The sequence below is a fragment of the Oncorhynchus masou genome, unplaced genomic scaffold (assembly GCF_036934945.1).
Source record: "Oncorhynchus masou masou isolate Uvic2021 unplaced genomic scaffold, UVic_Omas_1.1 unplaced_scaffold_536, whole genome shotgun sequence".
Lineage (NCBI taxonomy): Eukaryota > Metazoa > Chordata > Actinopteri > Salmoniformes > Salmonidae > Oncorhynchus > Oncorhynchus masou.
This window is the reverse complement of record NW_027011770.1, coordinates 299,120-311,710: the sequence shown is the minus strand read 5'-3', so window position 1 is coordinate 311,710 and position 12,591 is coordinate 299,120. Positions and strand designations below refer to the sequence as shown.

The 12,591-nt window shown below is 46.2% G+C and overlaps 1 protein-coding gene across 1 annotated transcript in view; it reads left to right on the top strand.

The window, feature by feature from the left end:
* LOC135535952 (uncharacterized protein KIAA1755-like) overlaps positions 1-12,591 on the top strand; it is a 165,073-nt gene that overhangs the window by 85,061 nt on the left and 67,421 nt on the right. The window contains exons 10-11 of the mRNA XM_064962356.1: positions 845-967; positions 12,262-12,334. Coding sequence (XP_064818428.1) covers positions 845-967; positions 12,262-12,334 — 196 coding nt within the window. The remainder of the gene's footprint in view (positions 1-844; positions 968-12,261; positions 12,335-12,591) is intronic.

The following is a 12,591-nucleotide window of genomic DNA, read 5'->3' as shown; positions in this document are numbered from 1 at the left end:
TGAAGTGAAACTTTTAGACAAAACAATAAAGAAAACAACGACCACTTCGGGTCACAAATGAAGAACAAGATCCCACAAAGAAGGAGGGGGAGGGGGAAAGATACCCAAGTATGATTCCCAATCAGAGACAACGATAGACAGCTGTCCCTGATTGAGAACCACACCCGCCAAAACACAAAGAAATAGAAAACATAGAAACTTGAACATTGAATGCCCACCCCAAATCACACCCTGACCAAACCAAAAAATAGAGACAGAGAAACCTCTCTACGGTCAGGACAGGTCGTTGATTACTTGTGTTTTTACATGTTGGGAGGCCACACATTTCTTCATATATCAAAATGGAGTCGCCCTAAAGGTTTAGGAACCTCTGATTACAGCAGGTACCAACTGTCCATTAGGGGGCCTGTCATAGATTTACAGTTATTGTCATTCTGTGTGTGTGTGTGTGTGTGTGTGTGTGTGTGTGTGTGTGTGTGTGTGTGTGTGTGTGTGTGTGTGTGTGTGTGCGTGTGCGTGTGCCTGTGCGTGTGCCTGTGTGTGTGCCTGTGTGTGTGCGTGTGTGCGTGTGTGTGTGTGTGTGTGCGCCTGTGTGTGTGTGTGTGTGTGCGCCTGTGCGTGTGTGCTGTGTGTGCGTGTGTGCGTGTGTGTGTGTGTGTGCGTGTGTGTGTGTGTGCTGTGTGTGTGTGCCTGTGTGTGCGTGCCTCTGTGTGTGCCTGTGTGTGTGTGCCTGTGTGTGTGTGCCTGTGTGTGTGTGTGTGTGCGCCTCTGCGTGTGTGTGCGTGCGTGTGCGTGCGTGCGTGTGTGTGTGTGTGCGCCTGTGTGTGTGTGTGTGTGTGTGCAGGTGAGGGACTGGATTGAGGAGGTTGGAGAGAGGCGTCTGGGGACCCTCAGAGAGCTGGATGATTCTCTGGAGCAGCTGCACAGGAGACAGACCCTCTTCAGAGACTTCTACACTGCTGCCTACGTAGGTACCTCTGACTGACTGACTGTCTCTCTCTCCTTCTACACTGCTGCCTACGTAGGTACCTCTGACTGGCTGACTGACTGACTGGCTGACTGACTGGCTGGCTGACTGACTGACTGTCTCTCTCTCCTTCTACACTGCTGCCTACGTAGGTACCTCTGACTGGCTGGCTGACTGACTGACTGACTGACTGACTGTCTCTCTCTCCTTCGACACTGCTGCCTACGTAGGTACCTCTGACTGGCTGACTGGCTGTCTCTCTCTCCTTCTACACTGCTGCCTACGTAGGTACCTCTGACTGACTGGTTGACTGGCTGACTGACTGACTGGCTGGCTGACTGGCTGACTGACTGACTGTCTCTCCTTCTACACTGCTGCCTACGTAGGTACCTCTGACTGGCTGGCTGACTGACTGACTGACTGACTGACTGTCTCTCTCTCCTTCTACACTGCTGCCTACGTAGGTACCTCTGACTGGCTGACTGGCTGACTGACTGACTGGCTGACTGGCTGTCTCTCTCTCCTTCTACACTGCTGCCTACGTAGGTACCTCTGACTGACTGGCTGGCTGACTGACTGGCTGACTGACTGACTGACTGACTGGCTGCCTGGCTGTCTCTCTCTCCTTCTACACTGCTGCCTACGTAGGTACCTCTGACTGGCTGACTGGCTGACTGACTGACTGACTGACTGTCTGACTGGCTGACTGACTGACTGGCTGGCTGTCTCTCTCTCCTTCTACACTGCTGCCTACGTAGGTACCTCTGACTGACTGGTTAACTGACTGACTGACTGGCTGACTGGCTGGCTGGCTGGCTGACTGTCTCTCTCTCCTTCTACACTGCTGCCTACGTAGGTACCTCTGACTGGCTGACTGGCTGACTGGCTGGCTGGGTGACTGGCTGGCTGACTGGCTGGCTGACTGACTGACTGGCTGACTGTCTCTCTCTCCTTCTACACTGCTGCCTACGTAGGTACCTCTGACTGGCTGACTGACTGACTGACTGACTGGCTGACTGACTGGCTGGCTGACTGACTGACTGGCTGACTGTCTCTCTCTCCTTCTACACTGCTGCCTACGTAGGTACCTCTGACTGGCTGGCTGACTGACTGACTGACTGACTGTCTCCTTCTACACTGCTGCCTACGTAGGTACCTCTGACTGACTGGCTGACTGGCTGGCTGGCTGGCTGGCTGACTGACTGTCTGGCTGACTGACTGGGTGATTGACTGACTGGCTGGCTGACTGGCTGGCTGACTCTCTCTCTCCTTCTACACTGCTGCCTACGTAGGTACCTCTGACTGGCTGGCTGACTGACTGACTGACTGACTGACTGTCTCCTTCTACACTGCTGCCTACGTAGGTACCTCTGACTGACTGACTGACTGACTGACTGGCTGACTGTCTCTCTCTCCTTCTACACTGCTGCCTACGTAGGTACCTCTGACTGGCTGGCTGACTGACTGACTGACTGTCTCCTTCTACACTGCTGCCTACGTAGGTACCTCTGACTGACTGGCTGGCTGGCTGGCTGGCTGACTGACTGACTGACTGTCTGGCTGACTGACTGGGTGACTGACTGACTGACTGACTGGCTGACTGACTGGCTGACTGGCTGGCTGACTCTCTCTCTCCTTCTACACTGCTGCCTACGTAGGTACCTCTGACTGACTGACTGGCTGACTGGCTGACTGACTGACTGGCTGTCTCTCAATTCAATTCAATTCAATTCAAGGGGCTTTATTGGCATGGGAAACATGTGTTAACATTGCCAAAGCAAGTAAGGTATATAATATATAAAGTGAAATAAACAATAAAAATTAACAGTAGACATCACACATACAGAAGTTTCTCTCTCCTTCTCTCTCTCTCTCTCCTTCTACACTGCTGCCTACGTAGGTACCTCTGACTGGCTGACTGACTGGCTGACTGGCTGACTCTCTCTCTCCTTCTACACTGCTGCCTACGTAGGTACCTCTGACTGGCTGACTGACTGGCTGACTCTCTCTCTCCTTCTACACTGCTGCCTACGTAGGTACCTCTGACTGACTGGCTGACTGACTGGCTGGCTGGCTGACTGACTGGCTGACTGACTGACTGACTGACTGACTGGCTGGCTGACTGGCTGGCTGACTGGCTGACTGACTGACTGACTGGCTGTCTCTCTCTCCTTCTACACTGCTGCCTACGTAGGTACCTCTGACTGGCTGGCTGGCTGACTGACTGACTGACTGGCTGGCTGACTGGCTGACTGACTGGGTGACTGGCTGTCTCTCTCTCCTTCTACACTGCTGCCTACGTAGGTACCTCTGACTGGCTGGCTGACTGACTGGCTGACTGACTGGCTGACTGACTGGCTGACTGACTGACTGTCTCTCTCTCCTTCTACACTGCTGCCTACGTAGGTACCTCTGACTGGCTGACTGACTGACTGACTGACTGGCTGACTGACTGTCTCTCTCTCCTTCTACACTGCTGCCTACGTAGGTACCTCTGACTGACTGTCTCTCTCTCCTTCTACACTGCTGCCTACGTAGGTACCTCTGACTGACTGACTGACTGACTGTCTGACTGGCTGACTGACTGGCTGGCTGACTGGCTGACTGACTGGCTGGCTGACTGACTGGCTGACTGACTGACTGTCTGGGTGGCTGACTGGCTGACTGACTGACTGTCTGGGTTACTGACTGACTGACTGACTGACTGGCTGGCTGACTGACTGTCTGACTGACTGTCTGACTGGCTGACTGACTGGCTGGCTGACTGTCTGACTGGCTGACTGACTGACTGGCTGACTGACTGACTGGCTGACTGGCTGGCTGACTGACTGACTGGCTGACTGACTGACTGTCTGGGTGGCTGACTGGCTGACTGACTGTCTTACTGACTGACTGATTGAATGGCTGGCTGACTGACTGGCTGACTGACTGACTGTCTGGGTGGCTGACTGACTGTCTTACTGACTGACTGATTGACTGGCTGGCTGACTGACTGACTGACTGACTGTCTGGGTGACTGACTGTCGGGCTGACTGTCTGTCGGGCTGACTGTCTGTCTGGCTGACTGGCTGTCTGGCTGACTGGCTGTCTGGCTGGCTGACTGACTATCTTACTGACTGACTGATTGACTGGCTGATTGACTGGCTGACTGACTGACTGGCTGACATCCACAGTTACATGTCATGAGCCAGTATCACTTCATAATGTAGACTATGGGATCGTGCACAGACACAATGCACACAAACACTGAATACTTCCTCCATGCCAGCTGACAACCACATTATAATGCTAGCTCGTATTGACATTATAATGCTAGCTCTTATTGACATTATAATGCTAGCTCTTATTGACATTATAATGCTAGCTAGTATTGACATTATAATGCTAGCTCGTATTGACATTATAATGCTAGCTCGTATTGACATTATAATGCTAGCTTGTATTGACATTATAATGCTAGCTCGTATTGACATTATAATGCTAGCTCGTATTGACATTATAATGCTAGCTCGTATTGACATTATAATGCTAGCTCGTATTGACATTATAATGCTAGCTCGTATTGACATTATAATGCTAGCTCGTATTGACATTATAATGCTAGCTCGTATTGACATTATAATGCTAGCTCGTATTGACATTATAATGCTAGCTAGTATTGACATTATAATGCTAGCTCGTATTGACATTATAATGCTAGCTCGTATTGACATTATAATGCTAGCTCGTATTGACATTATAATGCTAGCTCTTATTGACATTATAATGCTAGCTCGTATTGACATTATAATGCTAGCTCGTATTGACATTATAATGCTAGCTCGTATTGACATTATAATGCTAGCTCGTATTGACATTATATTGACATTATATGCTAGCTCGTATTGACATTATAATGCTAGCTCGTATTGACATTATAATGCTAGCTCGTATTGACATTATAATGCTAGCTCGTATTGACATTATAATGCTAGCTCGTATTGACATTATAATGCGAGCTAGTATTGACATTATATGCTAGCTCGTATTGACATTATAATGCTAGCTCGTATTGACATTATAATGCTAGCTCGTATTGACATTATAATGCTAGCTAGTATTGACATTATAATGCTAGCTCGTATTGACATTATAATGCTAGCTCGTATTGACATTATAATGCTAGCTCGTATTGACATTATAATGCTAGCTCGTATTGACATTATAATGCTAGCTCGTATTGACATTATAATGCTAGCTCGTATTGACATGATAATTAAATTACAATGGATTAGTTTCCATGAAACAGCCGCCTGTCAATTAGCTGCCGACCTCGTGCAGTGTCCTTAGCTAGCTAGCTATGTTGCGCTAGCTTGTGAATATGCTCATGTTAGTTAGCTAAACATTTGGCTATGGGCTGCCGTTGGCAGTATGGGATCATGGAGAGTGAATTCAGTTGTTTTTTTAGTTATCTAGTTGTGGGATCTGGCTGTTATCTACAGGGGCTTTATACAAAATAGCAACATTAGCGCAGCTAGCTAGATAACGTTGGAATCTAGACCATAAACTAAGCTAATAACACGGACATGCGTTGCCAAACAACACTACTGCCACCTTCAGGTTTGGAGTATTTTAACAAGGGTGAGTGGCTGAAGACGTCAAGGTCTTTGCTGTGTGAACACAAAATATCCTATAGGAACACTAAGGGTTAGAGTTGACTGTCTGGTCTGTCCTATAGGAACACTGTAAGGGTTAGAGTTGACTGTTCTGTCCTATAGGAACACTGTAAGGGTTAGAGTTGACTGTCTGTTCTGTCCTATAGGAACACTGTAAGGGTTAGAGTTGACTGTCTGTCCTGTCCTATAGGAACAATGTAAGGGTTAGAGTTGACTGTCTGTTCTGTCCTATAGGAACACTGTAAGGGTTAGAGTTGACTGTCTGTCCTGTCCTATAGGAACACTGTAAGGGTTAGAGTTGACTGTCTGTCCTATAGGAACACTGTAAGGGTTAGAGTTGACTGTCTGGTCTGTCCTATAGGAACACTGTAAGGGTTAGAGTTGACTGTCCTGTCCTATAGGAACACTGTAAGGGTTAGAGTTGACTGTCTGTTCTGTCCTATAGGAACACTGTCCTAAGGGTAAGAGTTGAGTTGTCTGTCCTGTCCTATAGGAACACTGTAAGGGTTAGAGTTGACTGTCTGTTCTGTCCTATAGGAACACTGTAAGGGTTAGAGTTGACTGTCTGTGACTGTTCTGTCCTATAGGAACACTGTAAGGGTTAAGTTGACTGTCTGTCCTATAGGAACACTGTAAGGGTTAGAGTTGACTGTCTGTCCTATAGGAACACTGTAAGGGTTAGAGTTGACTGTCTGTCCTATAGGAACACTGTAAGGGTTAGAGTTGACTGTCTGGTCTGTCCTATAGGAACACTGTAAGGGTTAGAGTTGACTGTCTGTTCTGTCCTATAGGAACACTGTAAGGGTTAGAGTTGACTGTCTGTCCTGTCCTATAGGAACACTGTAAGGGTTAGAGTTGACTGTCTGTTCTGAGGAACACTGTAAGGGTTAGAGTTGACTGTCTGTTCTGTCCTATAGGAACACTGTAAGGGTTAGAGTTGACTGTCTGTTCTGTCCTATAGGAACACTGTAAGGGTTAGAGTTGACTGTCTGTTCTGTCCTATAGGAACACTGTATAGAGTTGAACACTGTCCTAAGGGTTAGAGTTGACTGTCTGTCCTGTCCTATAGGAACACTGTAAGGGTTAGAGTTGACTGTCTGTTCTGTCCTATAGGAACACTGTAAGGGTTAGAGTTGACTGTCTGTTCTGTCCTATAGGAACACTGTAAGGGTTAGAGTTGACTGTCTGTTCTGTCCTATAGGAACACTGTAAGGGTTAGAGTTGACTGTCTGTTCTGTCCTATAGGAACACTGTAAGGGTTAGAGTTGACTGTCTGTTCTGTCCTATAGGAACACTGTAAGGGTTAGAGTTGACTGTCTGTTCTGTCCTATAGGAACACTGTAAGGGTTAGAGTTGACTGTCTGTTCTGTCCTATAGGAACACTGTAAGGGTTAGAGTTGACTGTCTGTTCTGTCCTATAGGAACACTGTAAGGGTTAGAGTTGACTGTCTGTTCTGTCCTATAGGAACACTGTAAGGGTTAGAGTTGACTGTCTGTTCTGTCTGTAAGGGTTATACTGTCTGAACACTGTAAGGGTTAGAGTTGACTGTCTGTCCTGTCCTATAGGAACACTGTAAGGGTTAGAGTTGACTGTCTGTTCTGTCCTATAGGAACACTGTAAGGGTTAGAGTTGACTGTCTGTCCTGTCCTATAGGAACACTGTAAGGGTTAGAGTTGACTGTCTGTTCTGTCCTATAGGAACACTGTAAGGGTTAGAGTTGACTGTCTGTTCTGTCCTATAGGAACACTGTAAGGGTTAGAGTTGACTGTCTGTTCTGTCCTATAGGAACACTGTAAGGGTTAGAGTTGACTGTCTGTTCTGTCCTATAGGAACACTGTAAGGGTTAGAGTTGACTGTCTGTTCTGTCCTATAGGAACACTGTAAGGGTTAGAGTTGACTGTCTGTTCTGTCCTATAGGAACACTGTAAGGGTTAGAGTTGACTGTCTGTTCTGTCCTATAGGAACACTGTAAGGGTTAGAGTTGACTGTCTGTCCTGTCCTATAGGAACACTGTAAGGGTTAGAGTTGACTGTCTGTTCTGTCCTATAGGAACACTGTAAGGGTTAGAGTTGACTGTCTGTCCTGTTATAGGAACACTGTAAGGGTTAGAGTTGACTGTCCTATAGGAACACTGTAGGGTTAGAGTTGACTGTCTGTCCTATAGGAACACTGTAAGGGTTAGAGTTGACTGTCTGTCCTGTCCTATAGGAACACTGTAAGGGTTAGAGTTGACTGTCTGTTCTGTCCTATAGGAACACTGTAAGGGTTAGAGTTGACTGTCTGTCCTGTCCTATAGGAACACTGTAAGGGTTAGAGTTGACTGTCTGTTCTGTCCTATAGGAACACTGTAAGGGTTAGAGTTGACTGTCTGTTCTGTCCTATAGGAACACTGTAAGGGTTAGAGTTGACTGTCTGTTCTGTCCTATAGGAACACTGTAAGGGTTAGAGTTGACTGTCTGTCCTGTCCTATAGGAACACTGTAAGGGTTAGAGTTGACTGTCTGTTCTGTCCTATAGGAACACTGTAAGGGTTAGAGTTGACTGTCTGTTCTGTCCTATAGGAACACTGTAAGGGTTAGAGTTGACTGTCTGTTCTGTCCTATAGGAACACTGTAAGGGTTAGAGTTGACTGTCTGTTCTGTCCTATAGGAACACTGTAAGGGTTAGAGTTGACTGTCTGTCCTGTCCTATAGGAACACTGTAGAGTTGAAGGGTTAGAGTTGACTGTCTGTTCTGTCCTATAGGAACACTGTAAGGGTTAGAGTTGACTGTCTGTTCTGTCCTATAGGAACACTGTAAGGGTTAGAGTTGACTGTCTGTTCTGTCCTATAGGAACACTGTAAGGGTTAGAGTTGACTGTCTGTTCTGTCCTATAGGAACACTGTAAGGGTTGTTGACTGTCTGTTCTGTCCTATAGGAACACTGTAAGGGTTAGTTGACTGTCTGTTCTGTCCTATGACTGTAAGGGTTAGAGTTGACTGTCTGTTCTGTCCTATAGGAACACTGTAAGGGTTAGAGTTGACTGTCTGTTCTGTCCTATAGGAACACTGTAAGGGTTAGAGTTGACTGTCTGTTCTGTCCTATAGGAACACTGTAAGGGTTAGAGTTGACTGTCTGTTCTGTCCTATAGGAACACTGTAAGGGTTAGAGTTGACTGTCTGTTCTGTCCTATAGGAACACTGTAAGGGTTAGAGTTGACTGTCTGTTCTGTCCTATAGGAACACTGTAAGGGTTAGTTGAGTTGAACACTGTAAGGGTTAGAGTTGACTGTCTGTTCTGTCCTATAGGAACACTGTAAGGGTTAGAGTTGACTGTCTGTTCTGTCCTATAGGAACACTGTAAGGGTTAGAGTTGACTGTCTGTTCTGTCCTATAGGAACACTGTAAGGGTTAGAGTTGACTGTCTGTTCTGTCCTATAGGAACACTGTAAGGGTTAGAGTTGACTGTCTGTTCTGTCCTATAGGAACACTGTAAGGGTTAGAGTTGACTGTCTGTTCTGTCCTATAGGAACACTGTAAGGGTTGAGTTGACTGTCTGTTCTGTCCTAGGGAACACTGTAAGGGTTAGAGTTGACTGTCTGTTCTGTCCTATAGGAACACTGTAAGGGTTAGAGTTGACTGTCTGTTCTGTCCTATAGGAACACTGTAAGGGTTAGAGTTGACTGTCTGACTGTCTGTTCTGTCCTATAGGAACACTGTAAGGGTTAGAGTTGACTGTCTGTTCTGTCCTATAGGAACACTGTAAGGGTTAGAGTTGACTGTCTGTTCTGTCCTATAGGAACACTGTAAGGGTTAGAGTTGACTGTCTGTCCTGTCCTATAGGAACACTGTAAGGGTTAGAGTTGACTGTCTGTTCTGTCCTATAGGAACACTGTAAGGGTTAGAGTTGACTGTCTGTTCTGTCCTATAGGAACACTGTAAGGGTTAGAGTTGACTGTCTGTTCTGTCCTATAGGAACACTGTAAGGGTTAGAGTTGACTGTCTGTTCTGTCCTATAGGAACACTGTAAGGGTTAGAGTTGACTGTCTGTTCTGTCCTATAGGAACACTGTAAGGGTTAGAGTTGACTGTCTGGTCTGTCCTATAGGAACACTGTAAGGGTTAGAGTTGACTGTCTGTTCTGTCCTATAGGAACACTGTAAGGGTTAGACTGTCTGTTCTGTCCTTGACTATAGGAACACTGTAAGGGTTAGAGTTGACTGTCTGTTCTGTCCTATATAGGAACACTGTAGGAACAGGGTTAGAGTTGACTGTCTGTTCTGTCCTATAGGAACACTGTAAGGGTTAGAGTTGACTGTCTGTTCTGTCCTATAGGAACACTGTAAGGGTTAGAGTTGACTGTCTGTTCTGTCCTATAGGAACACTGTAAGGGTTAGAGTTGACTGTCTGTTCTGTCCTATAGGAACACTGTAAGGGTTAGAGTTGACTGTCTGTTCTGTCCTATAGGAACACTGTAAGGGTTAGAGTTGACTGTCTGTCCTGTCCTATAGGAACACTGTAAGGGTTAGAGTTGACTGTCTGTTCTGTCCTATAGGAACACTGTAAGGGTTAGAGTTGACTGTCTGTTCTGTCCTATAGGAACACTGTAAGGGTTAGAGTTGACTGTCTGTTCTGTCCTATAGGAACACTGTAAGGGTTAGAGTTGACTGTCTGTTCTGTCCTATAGGAACACTGTAAGGGTTAGAGTTGACTGTCTGTTCTGTCCTATAGGAACACTGTAAGGGTTAGAGTTGACTGTCTGGTCTGTCCTATAGGAACACTGTAAGGGTTAGAGTTGACTGTCTGTTCTGTCCTATAGGAACACTGTAAGGGTTAGAGTTGACTGTCTGTTCTGTCCTATAGGAACACTGTAAGGGTTAGAGTTGACTGTCTGTTCTGTCCTATAGGAACACTGTAAGGGTTAGAGTTGACTGTCTGTTCTGTCCTATAGGAACACTGTAAGGGTTAGAGTTGACTGTCTGTCCTGTCCTATAGGAACACTGTAAGGGTTAGAGTTGACTGTCTGTTCTGTCCTATAGGAACACTGTAAGGGTTAGAGTTGACTGTCTGTTCTGTCCTATAGGAACACTGTAAGGGTTAGAGTTGACTGTCTGTTCTGTCCTATAGGAACACTGTAAGGGTTAGAGTTGACTGTCTGTTCTGTCCTATAGGAACACTGTAAGGGTTAGAGTTGACTGTCTGTTCTGTCCTATAGGAACACTGTAAGGGTTAGAGTTGACTGTCTGTTCTGTCCTATAGGAACACTGTAAGGGTTAGAGTTGACTGTCTGTTCTGTCCTATCTGTCCTATAGGAACACTGTAAGGGTTAGAGTTGACTGTCTGTTCTGTCCTATAGGAACACTGTAAGGGTTAGAGTTGACTGTCTGTTCTGTCCTATAGGAACACTGTAAGGGTTAGAGTTGACTGTCTGTTCTGTCCTATAGGAACACTGTAAGGGTTAGAGTTGACTGTCTGTTCTGTCCTATAGGAACACTGTAAGGGTTAGAGTTGACTGTCTGTTCTGTCCTATAGGAACACTGTAAGGGTTAGAGTTGACTGTCTGTTCTGTCCTATAGGACACTAAGGGTTAGAGTTGACTGTAGGAACACTGTAAGGGTTAGAGTTGACTGTCTAGAGTTGACTGTCTGTCTGTCCTATAGGAACACTGTAAGGGTTAGAGTTGACTGTCTGTTCTGTCCTATAGGAACACTGTAAGGGTTAGAGTTGACTGTCTGTTCTGTCCTATAGGAACACTGTAAGGGTTAGAGTTGACTGTCCCTATAGGAACACTGTAAGGGTTGTTAGGAACACTAAGGGTTAGAGTTGACTGTTCTGTCCTATAGGAACACTGTAAGGGTTAGTTGACTGTCTGTTCTGTCCTATAGGAACACTGTAAGGGTTAGAGTTGACTGTCTGTTCTGTCCTATAGGAACACTGTAAGGGTTAGAGTTGACTGTCTGTTCTGTCCTATAGGAACACTGTAAGGGTTAGAGTTGACTGTCTGTTCTGTCCTATAGGAACACTGTAAGGGTTAGAGTTAGGAACTGTCTGTTCTGTCCTATAGGAACACTGTAAGGGTTAGAGTTGACTGTCTGTTCTGTCCTATAGGAACACTGTAAGGGTTAGAGTTGACTGTCTGTTCTGTCCTATAGGAACACTGTAAGGGTTAGAGTTGACTGTCTGTTCTGTCCTATAGGAACACTGTAAGGGTTAGAGTTGACTGTCTGTTCTGTCCTATAGGAACACTGTAAGGGTTAGAGTTGACTGTCTGTCCTGTCCTATAGGAACACTGTAAGGGTTAGAGTTGACTGTCTGTCCTATAGGAACACTGTAAGGGTTAGAGTTGACTGTCTGTTCTGTCCTATAGGAACACTGTAAGGGTTAGAGTTGACTGTCTGTCCTGTCCTATAGGAACACTGTAAGGGTTAGAGTTGACTGTCTGTTCTGTCCTATAGGAACACTGTAAGGGTTAGAGTTGACTGTCTGTCCTATAGGAACACTGTAAGGGAGAGCGACTGTCTGCGCTGCTGTAAAAACTGTCTAGAACGTTGACTGTCTGTTCTGGAAGAGTTGACTTGTTCGTCAGAACCGAGCTGCAGGTGTGACGAGGTCAAAGTTCGATCCTTCTGGGTCCACCTGAACACTGTAACGACTTCTCCCAGAGGGTAGAAGACACCAAGACCAACATCGACAAGACCGTTCGTCCTCACGAGTTGAGTTCTTCTATAGGACAAGGTAAGAGGAACTGCTATCTCACTGTCTCTGACTGTCTGTTCTGTCCTATAGGAACACTGTAAGGGTTAGAGTTGACTGTCTGTCCTGTCCTATAGGAACACTGTAAGGGTTAGAGTTGACTGTCTGTTCTGTCCTATAGGAACACTGACTCTGTTCTTCCTATAGGAACACTGTAAGGGAGAGTTCTCTCACCCTCTCTCTCTGTCTCTGTCTGTCTCTGTCTCTCATTCTCTCTGTTCTCTCTCATTCTCATTCTG